Genomic DNA, 26,562 nt, shown 5'->3' with positions numbered 1-26,562 from the left:
TTCAGCTAACCATTTTTTTATATTTAATATTAGCATGTGCCATTTCAAATTATTCTAATATATTGTAACATAGAATAAGCAAGGTAAGTTAACTATAATATTATACAAAAGCTGTGTTTGATCTATATTTACATTGTGACCATCTATTTTTGTATTTTTTTCAAAATTTTGTTCATGATTGTGGTGTGTGAGTTACTAACTTCTTGACATGATGCGTGTGTACATACAGAGTTTAAAGTTAAGGTTCATATTGTAACTTAGAAAAAATTAATTTAATAACATTATATCACATTAATATGTATATAATGCATAGTCTTATTCCATTGAGAAGGGAGCTGCTGTGCTGTTTTATATTAGCACAGACTCTCACACATTAACTAAGAGAAACCATTTGCCCTTTCAAAAGCTGGTTCCCATATCAGTGCGATACCAAAGTTGTTGTAGCTGCTCATAAGGCACAGCATCAACACTAAGGCTGTATGTAAACCTTATGTAGTAATCAGATTTAAAATGCCAGCTACAAACAGTAAGTGCTGCCATGGGGTATGAGAAAATGTGGTCCTTTATCATTTTTGATTATGTGGTTCCATTTTCTTCACTATGCTTCATCAGTTGGAAAGCTGTTGAAACTCTGGCAATGATGTTTTTGTTTAGAATTTGAACATAGAGGGACACAATAGAAGGTTTTCTTTTGTGATTTTGCCACTGTTTAGGATAATCGGAATAGTGTCTACCCATTAACAATGTCTCCTGGAAGAAAAAATATGAAAGTATGAAAATGGTCAAATGCCCTAGCCACCAGGCTTCAGTATTCTTATGAACATAAACTTTGTTTTATATGCCATGTTCAAATATGGAACACCATTATAAAAGCAGCTGTTTACATGTCTTATGTTGGAGTGCAGAAAGGTTAAGGGACTCATTTTGAGTCACGCAAATAAATACAATACAACCCCATCAGAACCCACTGCTTACTTGAAGTGTGTTTCTATATTGAACACAATTACGAAGCAATTTATAAGTGTTCAGTTGCTTTTGCAACTGAAGCATAGGCATAGTAAGTAACTCATTTCAGGTCACACAGTGAGTCAGTAGTGGGTACTGAACCAGCCTTGTGGTTTACCTCAGCTAGTAGACCAGACTACCTACCATAAATATAAAGCAGTGGTTCTAAAACACAGTTTTGGAAACCCCACATGGCTGCAGGTTTTTGTTCCTACCAAGCTATGTTTTTACTTGGGCCCCTATCCTAATTACACAAGATGCAATTTTACAGTTTCTATGTTTTGGGGTCAATGCTGAAATTGAGTTTGGTAAACTAAGTTTGGTAAATTTTTCCTAGAACTTATTAAGCAGTAAAGTGTGTTAAATGGGAATAATTTAGTGTTTTTCTGTCTTATTTTTTAAAAGATGTTCATCATCATTATCATTTCAATTTTCATTCTGCTTTTCCAGATGTTCTCGTTATTTAATCTGTTATTTACTAATGAAAATTTTAGTGGGTCTAACATGGTAGTTGTGCAGACTTTCAGTATTCAGTGTTGTTTGCCGAGGTGCCTGCTTCTACTCATTGTTAATTGTCATTGTTAGGATACAATTAAGGGAGCAAATTACACAGAAACAAATAATAAGAAAACAACTGAAAAGAGTTCAGCATTGAAAGCTATAGCAAAAATACAAATATTCTAAATGTGTTATAATTGTAAAAACTCAAAATAAGAGACAAGAAAAAACAAAAACGCTAATTAAAAGAGATAAAATGACTCACTAATTGTGAAACTGGTTGGAACATAAACCTTCAGCCACACAGGTTCCCCAGGACTGATCCATCCACAGAGTTTTACCTCCCATGTCTACTAAGTGATTCGGTACTGGAAAATAAGCTGGTGCAATTGTCGGGGCTGCACAATGAAATCCCATTGAGATTAACATACACAACACAACAGGTACATGACATCATCAAAGTTACATAAACTTATGACCATTTCAGACCAAATTATTTAATTTGAGTAAACAAGATTTTGAAAATATCACATTGGCAGATAACTATATTAATATTTCTTTGTATAGGATTTAATGTTTCTGCATTTATCCTTCCATAGCTTGCAGTGCTCTGCATTAAAGGTTGGAGAATAACATGAAATGTTCATAGCCAAAAGCCAAAACATGAATCCATTTCTGTCAGACCATCATTAAGCTTGATCGTGTACTTACCCATACAGGGTCATAAATTGTCTTACTAAGAGGCAAAGATATTCAAACTCCACCACCCCAGCTGTGAATCAAAAGCATGACAGTGCTGGACAATATGAATAGAGATATCTCTATCAAACACACATACACACATAATTATAATCCTGTAATTCTGTACTTTATATCCCTTTATTAATAGTCATGTTTACTAACACCAGCTATGGGCTCTGTGTATTCTAAACTGAGATATTGAATATATTAGTAATAGATGAAAAAATGCTACATGTCAATTTCCTTTAAGATGCAAAAATTAGCTTCACTCCTTCACTAGTATCTTCCTTCTGCCTCACAGGCACAAGTACTCAAGTGTATTTTGCCAGGTGGAAATGTAGAAGTGAAGTACAGCTCATAATGGAATTTAGGAAGCCATCAAAACCATCCTCACACCTTTTTTTTTTTGTTCATCAAATCTTTCTCTAAATAATACAGCATGTACAAATATATTCATTCTGTTTGCTTGGGTTAATCAGTTCTTGGATAGCATTAGGTGTCAGAAAAGATAACACAACAAAAAGCTGGAAGGGATAGGTAGAAGTGTTAGATATTGTGAAAAAGTGGCAACAGCAAGGTCTCTCATTTGTAAAGTCCTGTTCTGCATCTTATAATGACTATAAACCTGGGTGACCAATTCTGATCCTGGAGAGCCACAGTGGCTGCAGGTTTTTGTTCCAACCCATTTGCTTAATTAGAACCCAATCCTGACCAGTAAAATATCTTATTTAATTCCATGGCTTGTTAGTATTTTAACTCTACTATATCAGTTTATTCTTAAATCATATATTTTTTCCTTTCTAATGAACCAGGTATCATCCAAGTGATTTGAAGCCTAAAGTTGATGAGTAATTTTCAGTTCTTCACTTTCTCTTCAGTTTTCTTCTGAGCACTTAATTAAACCACATAGTGAATGATGAATACACACGGGTGAAAATGGAGACAAGCTAGACGCAGAACTGTTGGTTCCTTTGTAATTTGCATCATATTACTAATAAGGAGCAGTTAAAACAATGAACACAGCTGTTTTAAAACTAAAATAAGATACTAAGGGTTCAAAATCTTAATAAGCAGGACAACTAAAATGAAGCAGAAAAATGTCACTTGAGCAATACGTGCTTTATCAGAACTACATGATTTCTCATGATCAGTTGGGTTGGAACAAAAACTTGAAGTCACTGCGGCCCTCCAGGACTGACGTTGCTCAGCCCTGATTTAAAGGGTCTGAGTCTTAAATAGCAAATAAGTTAAATAAAGTTAATTAGTAGCAAACACTAGTCAGCAATTAAGAAAATAGTTAATATGAAAACCTGTAGCCACTGTGGCTGTCCAGGATCAGAGTTGGCCCCCCTTGCTATAAAACTTAAAAGCCGTTATTATGTATAATATTAACTATTCATTTTTTGGATTGAAGTTGTGCCATGACAAAATGAGCTAGTCTGTACTGGCCATACACAATTAACAAAAGTAACCTACAACAAAGTATTTAGGCTTTCAACAAATGAAACAATAGGCACACATTACTATAATTTGCAACAATTAATATGTCAGGGTCATTTGCAGTTTGAATTTACCTGTTGTTACTTTTGGAGGGTTTCTACTTTTGATTTCCTTGAAAATAATTTTTTACAGTATGTTTGTATTTGTTGATAACTTCATTGTGTGTTCACTCACTTTTTGTTTCAATGCCTGTGCCAATTGACGCATCCGACAGCATGTTATTTAACAACGAAAGACTGCAGGAACTGTCTGTACTTCATGTACAAAATAAAGGAAAGACCATCATAATGTAATGGAGTAAAAACAAATATTCTTGGTTTGGACTTCTGATATTAATTAATTGTTTCCTTGACAACAATTTCTGGTTTAGCTCCTTAGATAAGAAATTTTGCCTAATAGACTCTTGCCTGTCTTATGATACCAATTTCAGTGTTTTTACCTCTGTCACTTAAAACCACCGTCAACATTCTCTTCTTCATGAAAAAGTTCTGTTTGATCACATGATTAGCTCAAAAGAGTTTATAAATATATTATCTTTTTATTTAGAGTGAAATAAGCAAAAAATATCTCGAATAGCATAGCTAGAGTGTTAGACTACCAAATTGCTCACATTTACTTGTAGGCTCTATTACAGTAAACTACATTATAAATAATGTTGTGTGGCAGAACAGTGGTAAATAGTGCTGGATCACAACTCAGAAGCCTGTGTTACTTTCCTGCTTTTACCACTGTGTGGAATTATCATGTTCTTCCTGTGTCTCAAGTTTTCGCACATACCCAATATATTATCTCAAATCCTTTCACCACCATTGAGACAGGCTGTAAAGTGGCACAGTATGGCAGAATGGGGAGATTAATATGATTGCACCCTGTGATGGAGTGGCATCCCATCTAAAGCTTAATGTTTGTCAAGGCAGCATATGGCTTTTCCCAGCCCTGTCACTGAAATTGGATTGATGCATAATTAAATTCAACTCTCTAGACAAAGGCCAATGTGTTATATGCATGTACCTGCATGAAGGGTATTTAATCTGTCACCTCTGTTGGATCACTGTAGGGTGAAATTTTGGCTGAAAGTCAGCAAAGTCGGTTCTGGGCAAAGAAGAATGCAAAGCATGTTCCTTTTCTACAACTTGTAGTTAAAGGGCTGTGTTTGTGGTCATATGTGTGGCCATTGTGAGAATTTCATTTAAATTTAACTATTTTAGTTTATGCAAAAATGTATCATGTGTAAAATATTTTTCAGAAGATTTTCATTTAAAGGTATATAATGTTTGTCTCATTTCTTGTAACCATCAGATTTTGTAAGTTTAAAAAATCTTCTGTCTTAGATAAAATATTGCTTCTAGCTTCTGTGTTTAACTTTATGTTCTCTTTGCCTCTATTTATATAGATATAATATGACCTGGCACATTTGAACTCTGGAACTAGATTTCTTTTCTGTTGTCTTTCATGTGGAAACTTTAGGAACATAATTATTGTAAACAAGTAATTTGTTGTGTATGCAGTTTACATTTTAATTATTCTCAGTTTGTAATGATGTATAGCACCCAGGGCTTAAATGTGTACTTACTAAGATTAAATTAATTAAACTGGAACCTTAACCAATGTTGGTTCCTGCCTTGTGATCAATACTTACTGAAAAGGTTCCAATAACCAACCTCTATCCTTGATTCTTAATTGGATAATTGAGAAGGTGATGTTATATGTCATCATACTTTTTATTGTTACCACTTTGTTGTGAAAGCAGTCTGTGGCAAAACAATACTGTACACACGCTGTACACAATACATAATTGCAAGGTTCATTCACTGATTTTAATGATTTGAAAGAATTTTTACAATATGCATGTCTCACCCAAAAATGCTATATATTATTATTTATTGAAACATATCAGCAATGAGGATGAGTCAACTTTCAGAATGGAGATACGATTGGTGGACTGGTGTAAGTGCAACAATACGTCTGTTGACTTCAGAAAGGACCATGCTGTCCATTTCCCACTGCATATCGATGGCACAGAGGTGGAATTAGTCAAGAGCACCAAATTCCATGTTGTGCACCTGGCATCTGACTTTATTTTGTCAGTTAATGTCCCCTACATAGCCCAGAAGGCACAACATCATCTCCACTTCCTTCAGCAACTTAGAAAGGCTAGCCTACCACCCCCTATTTATACCATACTCTATAGGGGCTCTAATGAGAGCATTCTTACCAGCTGCATCATTGTCTGGATGAAAATCCTACAATGGATTGTATGCACAGTAGAAAAGATCACTGTGAACTCTCTGTCTTCCATTAAGGACCCTTTTTTTAAGCATTGCAACTGCAAACCCTCTAGTATTATGAAGGAATGCTCCCCCTGTTCCACGATCTTTTTGTTCTACTTCCATCTAGCAGAAGGTACTGTACCTGCCGTACCTGGAACTCTGTTTCCCCTCCTTCTGTCAGATCTGCTCCAAGTAGTTTATTTATATGCAGTACATTTGTTACTAGTGTTGTTTTTATTATTAGTTGTTGTTATAGTTATCTATCTATCTATCTATCTATCTATCTATCTATCTATCTATCTATCTATCTATCTATCTATCTATCTATCTATCTATCTATCTATCTATCTATCTTATATTTATTTATATATTTATTATGTTTAAATTATTACTATCCATTACCTATTTTTTATTATTTTTATTATTAGTAGTTGTAGTAGTAGTAGTAATGGTGGTGGTAATAATAATACATTTCATTTATCTATCTATATATCTGGTGGTGGTAATAATAATACATTTCATTTATCTATCAATATATCTACTATTATTGTATACACTGTATGCTCCAGTACTGTTTATGGATGGTATGACAATAAAGCCACTTGAATTTGAACTTGAATATTTATGAAACAGTTAAATACTTCTTTTCTACTTAATTAATTCAATGGAAAATTTAGGATTGAAACATTGGACATTACTGAGATTTTGTTCTTTAAAATAATGACAAACATATATCATTGCTATATTGTGTGAGTATAGTCATGTCTGCCAGCTCCGTGTATTTCTTAATAAAGATGGAAGGTGTTACAAAGGTGTTATTGTAGTGCAAAAGCGAGAGGATTTTTGTACAAAGAGCAAGAAAAAATAAATTAAACCAAGCAATAATACCGATATCAAAAGAATACATTATCAGTAGTCAAACTGGCAGATTAGTGAAATCATTTTCATAGAACTAATTTTGTAAACCTAGCTAAGGGTAGCGTGTTTCCTGGGAAAGACTGACTAGTCAGACACCTGAAGAAGTTGCTCTAACATGGGTGTAAGTAGCCTCTCACTGAAGATGGCTTCTTCAATTAAAAAACATAATGTTTATGTTTTATTTTTTTTTCTTATCATTTCAATTAAAAAAACATAATGTTTATGTTTTATTTTATTTTGTTTTTTCTCATTTTTCTCAACTTTGAAGACTGGATAGTTGGGTGAAAAACGAGAAAAACTGTAAGACTTTCTTCCAGTGATCACCTTTAAGATGTTTTATATTTAATTGAAGACGTTTTCAAACAGTAGTCACATTTATTGTTACAACAGTAAATTAACAAGAAAGGTTCAGAAACCACATGTAAGCAGTGGGTTATTGGATCTAAATTGGACCTTGTGCTTTAAATGTTAAACTGTTTAACCAAGTACTGTATATCCCAATGATTGCTTTTTTTTCTATAATAATAACATGTCATCTTATAGCCATGACTTATAAGCAAAAATGGACTGTCCATAATTTGTATGTGCAATCCTGAGATTTTGGGATGTTAACTGTGTGCATGTGTCACTCTTCAAAATAATTTCTGTCTCTTGTATATGCAGTTGTTTTTATATTTTTCTTTATTACCTTTGAAAAAAATGTATTTGATTTCAGATCCTTTTTGTTTCTTTTTTGAACCTTGTTCATGGTTAAGATGTAAATTTGAAATTGGTGAAATTGATTGTGAAGCCTTCTTTACAAAAGTTTGCATCCTGCTTTTAACACCCCTATTGATTATTTTCCTCCTGCGCATCAACTCAGTAACTTAATATTCTAAGCAACTGACAAAAACACAAGCAGTTTTGTATTTAATGATAAAGTGTCTTCTCTCTATATTCGTCTTTCCAAGAGCTGAAAAAGTCAGATCTCCCACTTCCTTCTTTTCTTTTTGGCACCTTCGAAATGAGCTTGTAATTGTTCTCTTTCCAAATTTATAACAGTCAGCTTTAATTATGATGAATTTTTTTATGAGTAAACATCATCACAAAATCTTTTTAGGATTGTAATTAATGAATTTAGGTGACAGGCTATCTGAAAGCAGTGTTACCTTGTAGCTAAGCAGTTGAACTTTAAACAACAAGGTCTTCTTATACCACTGATATCTCAGCTTATGGCCTTGTGATCTAATGGGAAGACTACATTTTGGTACACACAAAATGATGTAACAGGTGGTTTTCTTTTTCTGACTAAAGAAATGTAGCTATTTGGAAAGAAATCACTATGACCCGCATCTGGCCCAACTACCTCTTCTACTGAAGTCTGTGAGGAATTCCTCCACTTTTTCCATTACAAAATTAACGATCTAAATAATTCAACTAACATACAGTAAATACATCATCTGTTTATATCTCTCCCTGTTTTCACTCCATCCAGCTCCTTCTCTAAGTTCTCACCAGTCACATCTGCGTTTGTTAATAACCTGCTTTGTAAGATGAGGCTGACTACTTGTGTACTGGACCCCATCCCCACCACACTACTTAAATCCTGCCTTCATGCCATAATCCCAACTGTTACAACAATAATAAACTCATCCCTTGACACTGGCTCTGTGCCGCTCACTTTTAAAATTGCTTCTGTAACCCCAATGTTAAAAAAGTCTGGTCTTGATGCTGACAATCTTAACAATTTCCGGCCTATTTCCCACTTACCTTTCCTGTCAAAAGTTCTTGAGCATGTTGTAGCTTCCCAACTCACCAATTACCTAACCTCTAATAATTTGATGGAACCCTTTCAGTCTGGTTTCAGGGCGTGGCACAGCTGTGTAACTGCTCTGCTACGGGTAACCAATGATTTGCTTATGGCAGCAGACTCTGGACAAACCAGCATAGTAATTCTGTTAGACCTCAGTGCAGCATTTAACACTGTCAGACATGACATCCTACTGTCCAGAATGGAGAACATGCTGGGTATCTCTGGCACTGCCCTCCAGTGGTTCAAGTCCTATCTGACTGATAGGCAAGAGTTTGTTAGTCTTGGCAACAGCAGATCCAGCTCAGCGCCGGTCACACAAGGAGTCCCTCAAGGCTCTGTCCTTGGTCCTCTGCTTTTCTGTATTTACATGCTTCCCCTTGGCCATATTATCCGTAGCTATGGACTGGGTTATCATTTTTATGCAGATGATACTCAACTCTACTTCAATGTTAAAAGTGAAACTTCATCAGAGCTTTCTCAGCTCACAACCTGCCTTAGTGAAATTAAAACCTGGATGGAGCAGAACTCTTTAAAATTAAATTGCAATAAAACTGAACTCCTGCAAATTGGGACTAAAATGCAACTTAATAAAATTAGCTCCTTCCCAGTCTATCTTGGTGGTGATCTCATCAGACCTGCCTCTACTGTAAAAAATCTTGGTGTCATTTTTGATTCCTCCCTCTCTTATTCCGCCCACATAAATCACATTAAGAAACGTTCTTACTTTCACCTCCGTAACATATCCCATGTTCGCTCCTTCCTCTCCTTCTCTAATGCTGAGAAACTTGTCCATGCTTTTATCACATCCCACATCAATTATTGTAATTCCCTACTGGCAGGTGCCCCTTCTAATCTTATATCATAGCTCCTGCTTATTCAAAACTCAGCTGCAAGACTCCTTACTCGAACCAGCAGCAGCGAGCACATCACACCCATCCTGCTCTGTCTTCACTGGCTCACTGTGTCGTACAGAATCAAATATAAAATCCTACTAATAACGTACAAAGCCTTAAATAACCTCGCGCCAAACTACATCAATGACCTTCTCCATCACTATGTGCCTGCCCGCCCACTAAGGTCCTCTGATTCTGGTAATCTTGTTTTCCCCCTCACTAATCTACACTCCATGGGTGACAGGGCCTTCAGCTGTATAGCGCCCAGACTCTGGAATGACCTACCGAAATTAATCAGGTCAGCTGACTCCACGAATTCTTTTAAAAAACAACTCAAAACTCATCTGTTCAGGAAGGCTTGTAGCTCTACTTGACTTTATTACCTTTCTCTCAGTTTACTTCTCTGTCAAGATGCCAATGTAACCTGTATGTGTGTGCTAGACCATCAATTATGTTGTCTGTTTTTTTTTCAGAATTCACTGTCTTAATCTTCTTTATTTATTTATCTGGTTTGTACAATGCTATATACTGTATACACTGCCGTTCTTTATTATATTCTGTAAGTGCCTTGAGCATGGGAAAGGCGCTATATAAATAAAATGTATTATTATTATTATTATTATTATTATTATTATTATGAAGATGTTGGACGAATGTGTGAATTATGGAGTGTTACACTGATTATTTGTGCTTATACTTTGTCAAAAGTCTGTGAGCTGCTTAACAGGTTAAAAATAAAGAAGACAACAATAGTAGTGAGGGTCTTTTGCATCTCATGTTTGTTTATACCTCTGATCCTGAGCAGAATATAAATAAATAAGGAAGAAAGTCAGGGGAAGATGCAGAGCAATAGTTCTCATCAATACCAGATAATCCATCTACCAATTCATTTTTTGCATCAGATGTAAGTCAAAAACAAATCCCTGCCTGGATGTCATCCCATTGTAGTGCACACTCCCCCATACACTATAGTACCAAGTTAACAAACAGTTTTTATTTTTATAGTAACTTTCTGTAATTAACACCATATTAAGCCATTGTGTAAACACTAAATAGATTACTGAAAAATTTTTAATAGGTGGTGCATAGGCGACTAAGTAACTTGCTCCAATTCATATAGTTCAAAGTGTGGATTAAATTAGTGGTTCTCAAAGTGTGGTCCATAACATGTACCAGATGGTACATGGTCTAACCTAGTCTTCTTTCTTAAATGGACTTTCTTGCTGAGAAGGCCACATGAAATTGCTCTAAGACACCGACCACAGGGTACCTTATCTGACTTTCTTGTAGATGATAACATCTTTTTACTTCTGGACCAGTATGATTGTAGCAGTTGCTCCCATTCTTTCTCTCTTTCATCATTTCTTCAAACTCAGAGTCTCTCTCTTTTCCAACCAAACTCCTTCACTATGCAGGACTCTTTTGTTAAATCCACCGTGACATTTACCTCAAGAGCCAATTCCATGTGGATACTTCTGATGGATTAATTTTCAAACTCTTTGTCCCATAACACAATTTTCAGTTCTTTATTATGCATTATGTGGGTCTTTAAAACATTATTCCAACAAGGTTTGAACATTAATGCAGACTTTCACTCCAAGTGGACAGAGTTAGGCACATTGTAGTCAGGAAATTCAAATAGGGACAGTGAATGCCACCCAGACCTGAGAGGCAGAGACCTGCAGGTAAAACCAACAAAAAGGAGCCAACATGGTAGCTTGTAGAGTTTGGTGAAGTATAAGAATTAGCTTGCCTGACAGAAAGAAACTGAAGAGCAGTGTAAGAGTTCTGTTTGGATTTTTGTTTTCTTTCTTCAGGAGACACTTTCTTAAAATAAGCCCTCTTCATGCCTAATAACTCACTATTTGAGTTTGTGTGCCAACTCTTCTTCTTTGTACCTTGGATCATTACAGTGTTTTTCACACGAGTAGCTGTACAATAGAATGCAATAACTGCAATTTGAATTTTTTGATAATGAGTGGCTGTTGGCCATAGGTGGTCCTCTATATGGTTGACTTTGACAAAGTGGGCCTTTGTCCAAAACACTTTGAGAACAACTGAATTAAAAAAGCATTAATGTTTTGAAGTTCAGTTCCTTAACCACTGCTGGCACTGGCCTAACATGCATATCTTTCAGATATGGAGATCCCGAATATATGGAGAAATCTTGGCTAGACATGTGGAGAACCTACCAACCCCACAAAGACAGGAGCCATGCCATGCCATAAGGAGCCATGCAAGTTAGAATTTTATTATACTAAGTGCACATGACAATAAACTTGACTTGACTTGAACCCAGGATTCTGAAGTGGTAAGGCAGAAGTGCCCACCACTATACCTCATGCCACTAAAATGATTAGGTGTGAATTAAATATTTACTAAGTTTTATGCCTGCACATGTTCTAAGACTTTACACAGATATATTGGTATTCCAGTGACAGGGATAATAAACAGCTGAGTTCATGAGAAAAAGTACACAGAGTAACAGTGCTTTTACAATAAGCCATATTACTTTAAACTACTGCAACAGAGTTTTTTTCTGCTTTTTTTTTGGTTGGAGGTCCCCTGCTTTTAATGCTGACTTTTACCAAGGCTGGGTGTAAATTTCCGGTTGACGTTGCAGGGGGCCCTGTCTTTAGGCGGAATAACTCAGCAGGTGCTATGCTGGAGTTCAAATCACATCAGAGCCACCCCCCCACCCCCAAGCAGGCCTCATTGCCTTTTAAGCGAGAAGTGTTCTTATTTACGAGAAATCTTGTTTACAAAGTTAAATCAGTTCTTTACAGATTTAATTTGTAACTGACAGCTCTTTCTTCCCCCAGGCTTTGCACAGATAGGCTTCTCAAAATATGAGCAGTCATGCGTTCAGAGAAAAGCAAATGAATGCAAATATGTGGGTAGGGAGACAGTGTAGCGCAGTATGGGTGAAAAGTCAAGCTTTTTATTCTTGTTTTCCAGCCGGATCTGTGACACTTGGAGTTTTCTGTGTAATTCAGAAATAACGAACAGTACTGTCTGTTAACACAGGTAACATGTGAGATAACAGCCTACCCTCACCGCCCCCTTTCCAGCCCCTGCCTGCCTTGCATGCTTTAGTGCCAGGTAAACAAGTCCTCCACACACCAACTCAACACTTTAAACAACGGGTAAGCAGTTTGCTTTGTGTTCTGCAGGAAAGAACTTAAGCAAAAGCAATGAGAAACCTAATTTGCCTGTGCAGTGATTTGTTAGCAACATGAAAGGAATGGCAGTTCTTCCACAAATAAAATGAGTGGCTGGAGAGCATGAAACTAAAGCTTTGTTTTAAATGGGTGATTATCATATAAAAATATATCCTCCCCAAAGACTGAATCTTGGCTTTTCAAGTCTAGAACATGCTAAAAGCTCCTATCCAAGATCTGACTGACCAGCTAATGATTTCCTTGGGGCAGATCGCCTCTTTAACACTTAATTTAGGAGGTGATCTTAAGTCTGTCTTGGAGCAGATTTCGTTGAAAGGTTATATAAGTACTTAGACTGGACATATCATTACTTTCTTGTGACACATTGTTATAAGAGGAAATATCATTGATCATTGGTGTGGCTCTTTTGTGTCTTTACTGGGTCATATTGTTCTAGAAATGTAGACAACTAAATTCATGGTTTTGCTGGACTAGATTATAGTAGAAATTATGTTCACATGCATAGTGGTCAGCTCATGTGTTTGCTGATGCAAACGAGTATGGACATATCTTATATATAAACGTCTACACAAGGAAGTGTGTGTGTCTGTCCGGCCTGGAAGTGAGAGGTGGAGTCAGGGTAAGGGCTCCACCACTGAGGAAACAGAAAACTCGCTTAGCCACTAATAACACAAGCAAGGCCAGCACGTCAGCAAAATGAAACCTCAGAAGAAAGACAAAGTCGCTTAGCTGCTAAGATTGGAAAAGCGATATCCCTTTTACTTTTGCACAGGCGATGCGAGTGCGTCAGCAAAACGAATCATCCTAGGAGAGAGATGCCCAGGGTAGTTCCTTTCAATTACCTGACATCTCTACATTTCAATTTTTTTTGTGACAATTTCAATAGTTTCTAGGACCCCAGGCTTTTTACAGCATGGGCTTACAAGCTAGTTTATACTAAGAGTGCAAAACAAGACTTTAAGTCAGTAGAATGCACTAGAAGCTAAATCCTTTGACTAAAAACTGATCAGCTGGTGACACTGTGTGAGCAGATTGTTTTAGTAGTACTTTGTATACTCAACTGGTCTTTTTTTGTCTTTGGAAAGACAGATTATTGTGGACGGTCACATCTACACTCAGACTGGTCAGGTCATGACTTTACTGAGGAAGATTATTGTATAAGGTCAAATCTGCACTCAAAGTGGAGGTTTTGTGTTTTTATAAAGCAAACTCTGGTGAAAGTTCACATCCTTTACAGATTTTCCGGCTCATGACCCTCCACAGTCACATTGTTTTAGGAGGCCACATTCACGATAGATTCTCATGTCTGCACAGATTGTGTTGGAAGGTCAGATTTTTAACTTCATGAATTACCTGGGTCAGCTTATTTTGTACATTTATGTCCATTCACAGACCTTTTGAATTTATTAAGTCTTCACATCTGTTCTCAAACTGGAATTTTACTGATGCAGATTTTGCTGGTAGCTCAGTTTCACGCTTTCTTTATAGAGGCATACTGTTGGCTATACAAGTTACTTAAAACCTTTATTTTTTAACATGATTCTGGATGTTGCCTATAGATTTGGTCTTTGTTCACACTCTCTCTGGTCTGTTGTAATTCTGTCTTCTAGAGTGAAGGTTGTCCTGGAGTATTGTGTTTCTCAATTTGCCAATGTCTTTATGCCTTTGTTTTGTAGGTTCCTGTGTCTGTGGCCATGATGACCCCTCAGATGATCACACCTCAGCAGATGCAGCAGATCTTGTCTCCTCCACAGCTGCAGGCTCTTCTCCAGCAACAGCAAGCTCTAATGTTGCAGCAGGTAGGAAACATGACAGAATACAGCTTGTTAAGGGTTCAGTAATACACAGTATGAATGTAGAGGCTGTTGAGTTGATCCCTAGGCCACATTCTTGTCATTAAATGCAGCATAAGTGCACCTCAATAACACATATGAAAGCTACGCTTAACTCCTAGTTACTAGTTACTCGTTACTCCTAGTACATTTCTTTAAGAGCAACAGTTACAAATTTTTAGCCTGCTTGTTTTGAGTATTTGTCGATGTTAGCCTGTTGTATCCATTTTACTTGGTAGGGTAAATAAATAAAAGGATACCCTTGTATTATCCATCCATCCATCCATTTTCCAACCCGCTGAATCCGAACACAGGGTCACGGGGGTCTGCTGGAGCCAATCCCAGCCAACACAGGGCACAAGGCAGGGAACCCATCCTGGGCAGGGTGCCAACCCACCGCAGGACACACACAAACACACCCACACACCAAGCACACACTAGGGCCAATTTAGAATCGCCAATCCACCTAACCAGCATGTCTTTGGACTGTGGGAGGAAACCGGATCGCCCGGAGGAAACCCACGCAGACACGGGGAGAACATGCAAACTCCACGCAGGGAGGGCCCGGGAAGCGAACCCGGGTCCCCAGGTCTCCCAACTGCGAGGCAGCAGCGCTACCCACTGCGCCACCGTGCCGCCCACCCTTGTATTAGTGCATTCTAATTATAGACTAGCACTAAGCACATGAGCCTGCTTGTTTTACTTTATTTCCTTTCACCCAAAGCTGTTACGTTACAAATCTGCAGAGTCCAGAATAACCTTAACATAGTTTTGGTTCCCCTGTTCTGCCCCTAGAAAGACCATCTTTGACCCATAGTTGTACACCATCACCTCTCTTGTCAGAGTCACCGTCACCTTGTTTTGAAGTGATTACGACTTCCCTGTTAGACTCTTTATCGCTTAGTAATTTGGGATCTCGGGAGCCCGCAAATTACCTTTTGAGACAGAAAGACAGGTAAACAGATTAAAAGATTGGGAACAGATCCTGGAATGAAGTTAGCATTGATCCTAAAGGAGAGCAGCTTCTTCCAAGTTGCCTTGGTGACAAAGTTAAGGATTAGAAGCTGACAGCAGGAATTAGAGGTGAGGGAGGATTCAGGCAGGCTGGGTGAGGCTTATGTCTTTTATTGCTCTATATCTTTTATCCAACAGATGTGTTGTTATCTAGACCCGGAGGGTCCCATTCAGGGTGCAACACACCCTGTTTGTCAATACAGTTTTTTTTTTTACATGACCGCAAAGACATCTTGCACAAAGCTCTTGGCTTTTCCACCACGTAAACAAAAACTGATGTTTTGAGTCGCATCAGGAAAAGACATCAGTTATCTCAAATGTTTTTATTACTTCAGGGCAAGAGGAGTGGCAAGCCGGACTTGAATGAACAAACACCTCTCTTGAACAAGCCTCTCAAATATTTTACATAGCGCCACGCATGCAAACAACGCCCTCCCACCTTTTGACCTAACGTACCAAAAGAAATGAAGTCATGTTATCTCTCATGCAAGCTAGGCGTGGATTTCTCAAGATGTTACTTTGTTTAAAGTGGAAGGAGAAGAAGAAAATAAAGAAGCAGCAGCTGGCAGGACTTCAGAAAGTTGTTTTGCTTTAATGATACAAAGCGCTGGAGGCACTTTTAAATTGTAAGGAAGAAAGTTGGTGAAGTTAATCATAATATTATGCTCTTGCACAAAAGTGAGAACTTGAAAGGTGTCATTCTTGCAGCTCTGTTGCTCCAAGGAGTTTGGTGTGTAGATCAATGCTCCTTTTGACTCAATGGAAATTGAGGAAATCTGTGTCTCACAGGTTGTTTAGCCAGAATTGGCTGATAACAGCAGTTTAAGAGCCAAAAATACTAGTTTAAGTGTAGCTTTGTTTGGAATGCTCTAATGCTTGGGATTTGGATCAGAAAACTGGAATAGACTTGAGCTCAGAAGCCACACCTTTTGAGAGTAAAGAATGCTTTAGGTAGTGGTCATAGCTGGTTTGATAGTACTTGGGTAGATGGATGGGTAAAGAAGAATTGTGACATTGTAGTAACTTTTGATGTAAAATATTCACTTTGTGGAAAGACTGGTTAAATGGATAAGTTTCAGTGATCAATAAAGCATTTTATTTGGAATTACAAATCTCTAACCAAAAAAGCCATATATAGTATTTGTTCAAATAATCGGCATGCTAGCAAAATTTCAGGTTATTAGTTTACTATTTATTGTGTCAACAAATTAATTACTACAAATCAGTGTTGTACTTGTGTGTGATTGATAGATATTAGGTAGGTTTAATTTGTTTCTTTTTTTACTTTTAAATTCATAAGATTCTGTTTCCTAAGAAGATTAATTGACAGGGCATTGTGCTCTTTGAAATGCATGGTCTCTCTGTAAAAGCTACAGGCTATTTACTTTCGATTTACTACTTTGTAGATAGTGTCAGCAAATCAAATGCTAAAAATTCATGTTAAACTCCTCCTTGATTGATGGTGATGATAAGTTTGCATTATCTGTAAATTTATCCACATTTTTCAAATGTTTGTAAAAGTTACTTCAGGTAGAACATTTCTAAGGGGTACCCAGATAAGGACCTGCCATGATGACTATTACATTGCCACCTTTCTGCCCTGAACCTCCTAGATATTCTCCATAGAGTCTGTCAGTGGAGAAAATATGAGAGAGCATAAATACTTTTTCTGTTGGGGCTCATCAAGATACCCAGGTGGTGTGTTGGAACAAATAGTTTCTATCTGTGAACCTTAGTGAATACCCTGTCTTTGACAAATATTTCTGTTTCAGCTTGGAAAATGTTTTTATGGTGTACTAATTTGAAAATTTTATGATATTAATTTGAACAAAGTATTAACTTTATTAGTCTGATTATATGTTAGATGCCTCAAACCATCTGTCTCACTAAAATTAATCTATTCACTGAACCACTTTCACACTTTATTGGTGTTCTCAATAAGACTATACCATTCTTCGGTGCCAGGTACTTATTATACTGCAACTCATGTCAGTCATTCATATTAAATCAAACTTTACAGAAAATCTCTGTTTTTCACTACTTGAACTTAAATATTTTACTTCAACTACAAGACACAATACTTTGACTTGTCTTTATGCTTGTTCTCATTATTTCCAATACATATCCTTGAATATATCAATCAGTCTTTAACTTTTTCAATCCCATGAAGAATTTTGATGTCTTAAACTAGGCTTACACACATCCTCCACTGCTCATGAGGTTTAAATCAGAAAAGGATATGCTCTTTACTTCTTGGACTTCCCTGGTTGCTTGTTTCTGCACAGCTACTAGAGCAACTATGATTTTGTTTGTAGTATGGTTACCTATGCAGATTTGTAAATCAAAAAGCTGAAAGATGATAAATACATACAGCAGAATTCTTTATTGGATAATTTTCCTAACATGGCTTCAGACTAACTGAATCTAATGAGGCTGTACCATCACCCTCATGACTGACACCTCTCAGACCGGAGAATTTTCTAGAACTATTGCCTGATCTCTCCATCTCAGGGGACAACAATGCTTTCTAACCCTGTTAACACTGAGTGTGTTTACATGTGCTTTAATGACCAAGGGCCTCATGTATAATGCAGTACATAGAATTCACACTAAAATATAGCGTACAGACAAAGGTGGAAATGTGCATATGCACAAAAAAATTCAGATGCATAAATCTTTGTGTACGCCAAGTTCCACGCACTTCCCCTTTACAAATCCCAATGAACGTGAAATTTAACGCACGTGCACGTGCCTACAGCCCCACCCAACTCCTCCCAAATTTTGCATATTTTAATACACAAATCAATATAATTATCAGCTTCCATTCAGAGTTTGGTTAAAAAAAATGTAAAAGGCATGTGGAAAAAAAGAGAAGAATTTCAGCGAATGTGAAGAGGAGGCAAGGAAAACATACTAAACTGCTCAAAAAAATTAAAGGAACACTTTGAAAACATATATCTCAATGGGAAAAAATATTCTGGATATCTATACTGATATGGACTGGGTAATGTGTTAGGAACAAAAGGATGCCACATCATTTGATAGAAATGAAAATTATCAATCTACAGAGGGCTGAATTCAAAGACACCCCGAAAATCAAAATGAAAAAATGATGCGACAGGCTAGTCCATTTTGCAGAAATTTCATTGCAGCAACTCCAAATCATACTCAGTAGTTTGTATGGCCCTCACGTGCTTGTATGCATGCCTGACAATGTCGGGGCATGCTCCTAATGAGATGACGGATGGTGTCCTAGGGGATCTCCTCCCAGATCTGGAACAGGGCATCACTGAGCTTCTGGACAGTCTGAGGTACAAGCTGGTGGCGTCAGATGGACCGAAACATAATGTCCCAGAGGTGTTCTATTGGATTTAGGTCAGGCGAGCGTGGGGGCCAGTCAATGGTATCAATTCCTTCGTCTTCCGGGAACTGCCTGCATACTCTCGCCAACATGAGGCCGGGCATTGTCGTGCACCCGGAGGAACCCAGGACTCACTGCACCAGCATAGGGTCTGACAGTGGGTCAAAGGATTTCATCCCGATACCAAATGGCAGTAAAGGTGCCGTTGTCTAGCCTGTAGAGGTCTGTGCGTCCCTCCATGGACATGTCTGCCTCCCCAGACCATCACTGACCCACCACCAAACCGGTCATGCTGAACGATGTTACAGGCAGCATAACATTCTCCATGGCTTCTCCATGACCTTTTAACATCTTTCACATGTGCTCAGGGTGAACCGTCTCTCATCTGTGAAAAGCAGAGTGCGGCAGTGGTGGACCTGACAATTCTGGTATTTATGGCAAATGCCAATGGAGCCCCACAGTGCTAGGCAGTGAGCACAGGGCCCATTAGAGGATGTATATTTATTGGCTTAAGCAGTGGTATAAGCAACAAAAGTGTGCTGGAGACACTTGAAAGTTCAAGTTCAGAAAGTTGCACAGTGCCCAAAGGAAAAAAGAAGTGTTCAGATATCACAGTCGACATGAAAAGGCGAGTCACACCCCACTGGCTGACCCTCTTGATGATGATGTTTCTGTGCTGTGCCGTGCTGGCTGCACACTGTGGAAGTTCATCCCGGACACAGACAGACCGACACCAATATGTCTAACACACGTGTTTATTTACAGTATTTACACTTGCCAAGTCCAGCACACAGTGCCCCAACACCAATCACCCTTCAGACCAGGCCTCCCAATGCCTTTCTTTGACCACCTCCACTCCTCTCCTCCGAACTCTGTCCTCTTCCTCCCGACTCTTGCTAATGACTGGAGGGAGGCGGCCCCTTTTATCTCCACCCGGACATGCTCCAAGTGCCCCCTGATGAGCTTCCTGCAGCACTTCCTGGTGTGGCGGAAGTGCTGCATGAGCACCTGGAAGCACTCCAGGTGTCCCTGGTAATACTTCCGCCAGCACCTCCAGGTGTGGTGGAAGTGCTGACGTCCAGGTCTTCACAGTCTTTTGGGCACCCCCTGGCGGTGGCCACGGGACCCTATAGCATTGAGCTTCCATGCTCAATTCCCGTGGCCCCCACACAGACCAGGGCGGCTGCCCTGTCATGGTCCGGGGGAGGCATAGTCCCTCTCCTGGTCCTTCTTGGCGTCCCGGCTGGGCACAGCCCCCAGCTGCCCGCCACAACATACACCTCTGCCTCGGAAACCGCTGAGAGGCCACCTGGCTGTTTGCTGACTGGATCACTTCAGGAGTTATAAAATGCAATAGTGAATGCTGTAAGAGATGTGGCCAATGAACTTAGGAATATAAGGGCTGTGCTATCTGATACTGACCACAAATTAAATGAATTGGTTAAAATGTAAATGCTGCCTCTGATTACCTGTTTTTACATTCTGCTAATTACTTTGTAATGCTGTCCGATTTGGCTGTTCATTTGGTCAGTCAGGGCTAGGTTCATCATAGCACATCTCTTCAGGTACATGCTTGCAAACTGTGACACACTTTCTGGGCATTATAGAGCACCACATTACTAGAGTGGAAATGCTTTCTATTTACATCAGCAAATTCATTCTCTGAAGGTGCCTTTATAGTGTAGCGATGGCACCGAGCGCCACAACGAATTGATTCTCTGCTCTTTACTTTGAGGTGACTCGTTATTCTTAAAAGGACTGCTTGGGTTTTGCTGCTCTAGTTTGAAAAAGCACCTGCGACTGTACAGAGCTGCCGTTTTTTTTAGGTTCTCCAGTTATATATGATATAATACCAGCTCATTCTTTTAGTGATTCATCCCTGGCTGATGTAACTTGTCCAGCACCATTGCATTAGCAATGTGCATGCAGCAGACCACTCCATCCGATTGCATTTGGAAAAATGGACTGCTGCAAATTGCATTTTTATGTTTTCCAGTTCAACCTCAGTGTAAGGAAATCTTATCTATCTGGATGATAAGCAGATAATACAATCCTATACAGCTGGCATAGAGCGACTCAGTAATGTTTGTGAAATACCCGATCATCAGCAAGTTCACCTTGAAAAGCTCCTGTGGTTAACAACCTGAGAGTGGACAGAATTTGCAAAGGAGCAGGTAGAGCACAATTCCTGAAAGTGTGCCTTTGTAAAGCCGGCACCAATTCAGCGCACAGCTTTAAGAGTATAGCTCTTGGAAATCAAACTCAACTTAGAAGCCAGTCATCATCATATGTAAATACACACTCTCTTCTAATTCTTTCATTTGCAATGTCTTCTAATAACACTAAAGCAGCCATGGTAGATGGAATAGTTTGGCAATTCTGTGTACCATTTTATTGTTACAGATTGATTACAATCAAATGAATTAAATTTGTAAACAATATGCAATTAATTTTGGTACATTTGATAAAACCCGCATCATAGATGTGAATCTAAAAAAGAAAAGCAGACCAAGGAAACAAATAGCAAAATAGTGCATACGCAAGGGGGGACCCTGCCGTGAAAATGTGTGTGGCTTTACGCCAAGTATCGTTTTTATACATCTGAAAGTGAGCATGGAAATGGGCGTGTGCAACATTTTTGTGCGTGCACACCGTTTATACATGTGGCCCCTGATTTTTCATAGAATCCCTTTTTCAAAAATGAATATTGCAGAAATTGTTAAATTTATGTTGATGAGCTGAACATACAGTGCTAAGCTCAGCAGCACAATCTCATGAGAAACGGGCTCCATGCTTCTGTTTGGATTCACGGTGGCTGATGATGATGCTTAACTCTTTTTTATTCAGTGAATGATTTTGGAGCATTTTGCCATGGGAGAACTCCAGAGGTGGACTCATAATGCAGGGAAATGGGATTTTTAAGAGACCAAGTTTTTGCCTAAAACTGAAATACTAATTTGGGGGAAAAAGACCTGTACCAATTAGCTAAACAGAGGGGCCAATCTGGGAAAGATGTGCAGCAGGTTACGGAGATAAAGGATAAAGATGGAAACATACTCACAAGCAAGGAGAGTGTGTTGAATAGATAAAGAGTACTCTGAGAGGTTAATGAATGAAGAGAATGAGAGAGAGACAAGGTTAGATGATGATGAGATAGTGAACCAGGAAGTGAAACAGATTACCAAGGAGGAAGTAAGGGTAGCTATGAAGACAATGAAGAATGGAAGGCTGTTGGTTCAGATGACATACTGTACCTGTGCAAGTATGGATGTGTTTAGGAGAGATGGCAGTGGAGTTTTTAACCAGATTGTTTAATGCAATCTTGGAAAGTGTATAAGTATACTGGTATTGATTTTTAAGAATAAGGGTGATGTGCAAAGCTGCAGTTAACTACAGAGGGATAAAATTGATGAGCTACAGAGTGAAGTTATGGGAAAAGGTAGTGGAAGTTAGGTTAACAAGTCAGGTGATGATTAGAAAGCAGCAGTATGGTTTCATGCCAGAAAGAGCACCACAGATGCAATGTTTGCTCTGAAGGTGTTGATAGAGAAGGCCAGAAGGAGTTGCATTGTGTCTTTGTGGGCCTAGAGAAAGCATATCACAGGGTACCTAGAGAAGAGTTGTGGTATTGTATGAGGAAGTTGAGAGTGGCAGACAATTATGTATCAGTGGTAAAGGATATGTATGATGGAAGTGTGACAGTTGTGAGGTCTGCAGTAGGAATGACAGATGTGTTCAAGGTGGAGGTGGGAACCCGTTTTCTGCTTGATGTACACTTGAAGGTGGTTGTAGTGGGGTGGCACATGTTCCCTGTTCAGAACTGCTTTTTCCAGTTTCTTTTATCCTTTCCATCCCTACTAACAACAGAGGAACTCAGAAGGCCATTAGAATTAGAAAAAAGCAACTGAACCAGTATAAGAAGAAAGTGAGCCTCTAAAGAGGAGTGACTTCACAGTTATATATTTTTATGATTTAGACACACATAATGTTGGGGACACAGCTCTGCGCTATAATGAAAAATAGAAGCTTTGGGTGGCTGTTGTTAATTAAAGGTGAGAATCTATAAGACAAAATCAAAGCACAAAGGAATGAATGACCTACTCATCTATAACTAATCATCCAAATGATTTTGAAGTTTGAGCCAGTTTATGTTAGGAATAAAATGCAGCTCTTACAAAAAATCAGTAGTCTACCTTTACATCGCCCAGCTGGATGAGGGATGTGTATATGTGTGCGTGTGCGTGTGCGTGTGTGTGTGTGTGTGTGTGTGTGTGTGCACGTGTGTGTGCACATAGACATACACTGTTGCAATTACACACTCACTACTCAAGGTGGAAAAAAGCCAGATGTTTGCTAAACTGTCCTGTTGCATGTTATCCCAGTTTTAGATACACCTTTCTTAGAGTTCGGGAGAAGGGTGGTTTGGACAGTTGGTATTTTTGTGAGCTATTTTTGGTCTTCTGTTCTTCATTTAGTAGTGCATTGTGTATGCCTGATTATTAACTAAGTAATGAATTAATTGAGTCAGTGATTAATTTACTGAGTGGTTTATTTTTTGATTAATAAATTAATTAATTTATTCCCCTCCTCAATGAAATAAAAACATTGATGGTAAAAATGTGCACGATTCTAAAAGGAATCCCCAGTTTTCTGGAAAAAGCAGAAATTACTACTTTTAGTTGTGAAAATTGTTAAATATAAAATACTGTCATGGACCAGGCCATCTTGACAGTGTCAGCAGTGTTTAACTTTAGATTGTTTGTCTTTGGTTTACAGCTGCAGGAATATTATAAGAAGCAGCAGGAGCAGCTTCATCTTCAACTGCTGACACAACAACAGCAGCAAGCAGGGAAACAGGCCAAAGAGGTAAGGTGCTAATCTAGAATGATTATGTCAGTATGCCTATTTTATCTGCCAGTCCCAAAAAATGTCCCTTGCTTCTGACTTGAAATGAGACACACACTGGTAATATTTGGATACCCTCATCCTTGTCAAACAAATGCAGATACCTCCATGAATGTGAGCTTTGCTGATAGCCAATTAATGATTTGGACACCTCATAAGAAAACATTGTAGAGCTTGATTCTGGGCATTTTGGGTTCTATGCAGAATAAAAGCTCTGCTTTGTTATCAATATATACATTGGGTGACCATCATTAAAAGAAACATCAGCTTTTGTGACATGTTGCCTTCATTAAATGTCCACATAATGCTTATTGCCCCATTTCACTTCAAGCAGTTTGGAGTTGACTTCTGTTAAACTAAGCACATTTGTTTACTAAAAATTATGCTGAAAAGAGACAACAACTTTATTTTTTGCCAGTATTTGGAGGCAATGATCGTTCTATCTTCTAGTTGACTGGCCAGAATGTGAAGAAGAGATTTTTTTTTAAACATGGGAAATGCAGTGATATGTTTCTTTCTCACATCCCTAGGGGGCAGACTTTGATCCCAGCCATTTCACAATATATATTGAGTTTGTACATAGTTCTGTTTTACACCTGGATTTTGTGTATTTACTCCAGATTTCCTTCCACATCCTAAATATATGTTTGTCTGATTAATGGATGACACTAAATTGGCCCAGGACAATCATGCTTTAGTATTCTCTACCTTAGAGTGACTCCTCTTGGAAGTTTGGATCTTTTCTTAGCCCCAATGCTGCCAAGACAGGCTCCAGCATCTTAAATTAAAAAAATGATTAATTATGAAAATGTGATTGGGGATACTGATCAGATGTGTAGTGGCCTATCTGGTACTGAATGATTGGAGAGGAGCTACTTTTCGGGGTACAGTAAGAGAGGGATATTTGTATACAGTGTATGTTTTTAAGTGTTTTGTTACAGAGCAGAGACATTTCATGCTTCAGGAGTGGATTGGAGGATGTGTCACTTGCATTATAATGTTGGTATTCTGCCAGCAGTGAAGGGAGGTGCAGAATATGTACATAGGTGGCACCAGAAAATTAATTGTTAACCAATAAACAAAGAGAAAAGCCAAGCAAAATGACACCTTTTATTGGCTAACTAAAAAGATTACAATATGCAAGCTTTCGAGGCAACTCAGGCCCCTTCTTCAGGCAAGATGTAATCCTGAGTTGCCTTGAAAGCTTGCATATTGTAATCTTTTTAGTTAGCCAATAAAAGGTGTCATTTTGCTTGGCTTTTCTCTACATTCATAATGGCTAACACGGTACAACACCCTAGTACTACCAATAAACAAAGAAAGGGTCAACACTATGAGAACAAAAATATCTTTTGTCAAAGCACCAAGGAAAAAACAGAATTAAATATCAAAAAGAAGAGCTAAGGAAAATACACTGATGTATTTTCAAGGTATCCAAAACCTCAGATAATGATAACTGCATGACATGGTTATATATACCGGGTGGTCCAGATCTAATTTTGCAATTATTGCATTGCATTGCATGAAAAGTTGCATAGTTAGATCTGGACCACCCTATATATAGGAACATGCTGCTAGCAACCAAATCTCACATTTTAGCAACAGGTAGTCAAATGGTCGCTACCATTAAACAAAATGGTGTTACTGGAAAAATACCAGAATCAAAACAGTACACAATAACAACTTTTTTCTTAAAAAAAAAAATAGTAGATTCTGAATCTCTAAAGTTGTAAACCTAAGAAGAACCCCAAAAGAGAATCCAGAAAAATGTATTAAACTCACCAACAAATTTAAAAGAATACAGAATCACGATAGTTGGGTGGAACAAAAAATGTGCAGCAAGTCATTGTGAAGTGTTTAGCGCTTATACTTTATTTTTCGTTAAGTTAAAATTTGTTTGACAATTTCAGTATACAGTAGTCACATAGTTACAAGAGGAATCTGTGGTGCTAAAACCAGAACAGGAGACACCTACTAGATGGTAAAATGTAGCTGTAGACAGGCCACAGTCAGGTGTCAAAGAGAAGGTGAAATTCCCATGTGTTGCCATAGTGTCTTGAGAATTAACCGTAGGACTGCCTGTTGAAACCTGATGGAGAGTAGCAGAGTGCAATGTTTTTAGTTGACAAAGAGATATAAAAGTTAAGCAGAGTGGAAAAACAAGGGTTGAAACTAAGCCCTAGGTATGACCAATAAGGTCTTTAAAATTATCATAGGAATCAATGTCATTATACTGAAAAAAGTAATGGGAGTGTATATAAGGAGGTGAAATAATGCCATAAATATGTCTATACCATTTTGAAAAGAAATCGCAACAGTACCTTTAGCCAGGTGACAAGATGTCAGTGTGTGGATTTACTTAGGCAACAACAGGTGATAAGGAGACAATGAAGGGCCTACAAGAACATCTGGGTGATGGGAAAGGAGCTGTGGAACTGTTTATGGGAATGTGCACCATAGCCATAGGTCTTACCAACAGGTTTGGAAATTAAGCCACAGAACTATCATTAAAGGAAGCAGGAAAGGACCAAGAGAGGATGTTTAGCTATGTGACATGGAGACAGATAAGAAATCACTGAAAAGTTAAAAAAAGGTACTTCAGTATTCCTTAAGTGGAGGTTAAGTGACTGGAAGAGCTCCCCCAGAGACCT

The 26,562-nt window shown here is 38.2% G+C and overlaps 1 protein-coding gene across 2 annotated transcripts in view; it reads left to right on the top strand.

Moving 5' to 3' along the window:
* Nucleotides 1-26,562, top strand: part of foxp4 (forkhead box P4) — a 239,519-nt gene that overhangs the window by 128,160 nt on the left and 84,797 nt on the right. For both annotated transcript variants that reach the window (XM_028796682.2, XM_028796680.2), the window contains exons 4-5: nt 14,476-14,598; nt 23,783-23,872. In XM_028796682.2, coding sequence (XP_028652515.1) covers nt 14,476-14,598; nt 23,783-23,872 — 213 coding nt within the window. The remainder of the gene's footprint in view (nt 1-14,475; nt 14,599-23,782; nt 23,873-26,562) is intronic.

Source organism: Erpetoichthys calabaricus, chromosome 3 (assembly GCF_900747795.2).
Source record: "Erpetoichthys calabaricus chromosome 3, fErpCal1.3, whole genome shotgun sequence".
Lineage (NCBI taxonomy): Eukaryota > Metazoa > Chordata > Cladistia > Polypteriformes > Polypteridae > Erpetoichthys > Erpetoichthys calabaricus.
This window is presented reverse-complemented; position numbering and strand designations above follow the sequence as displayed.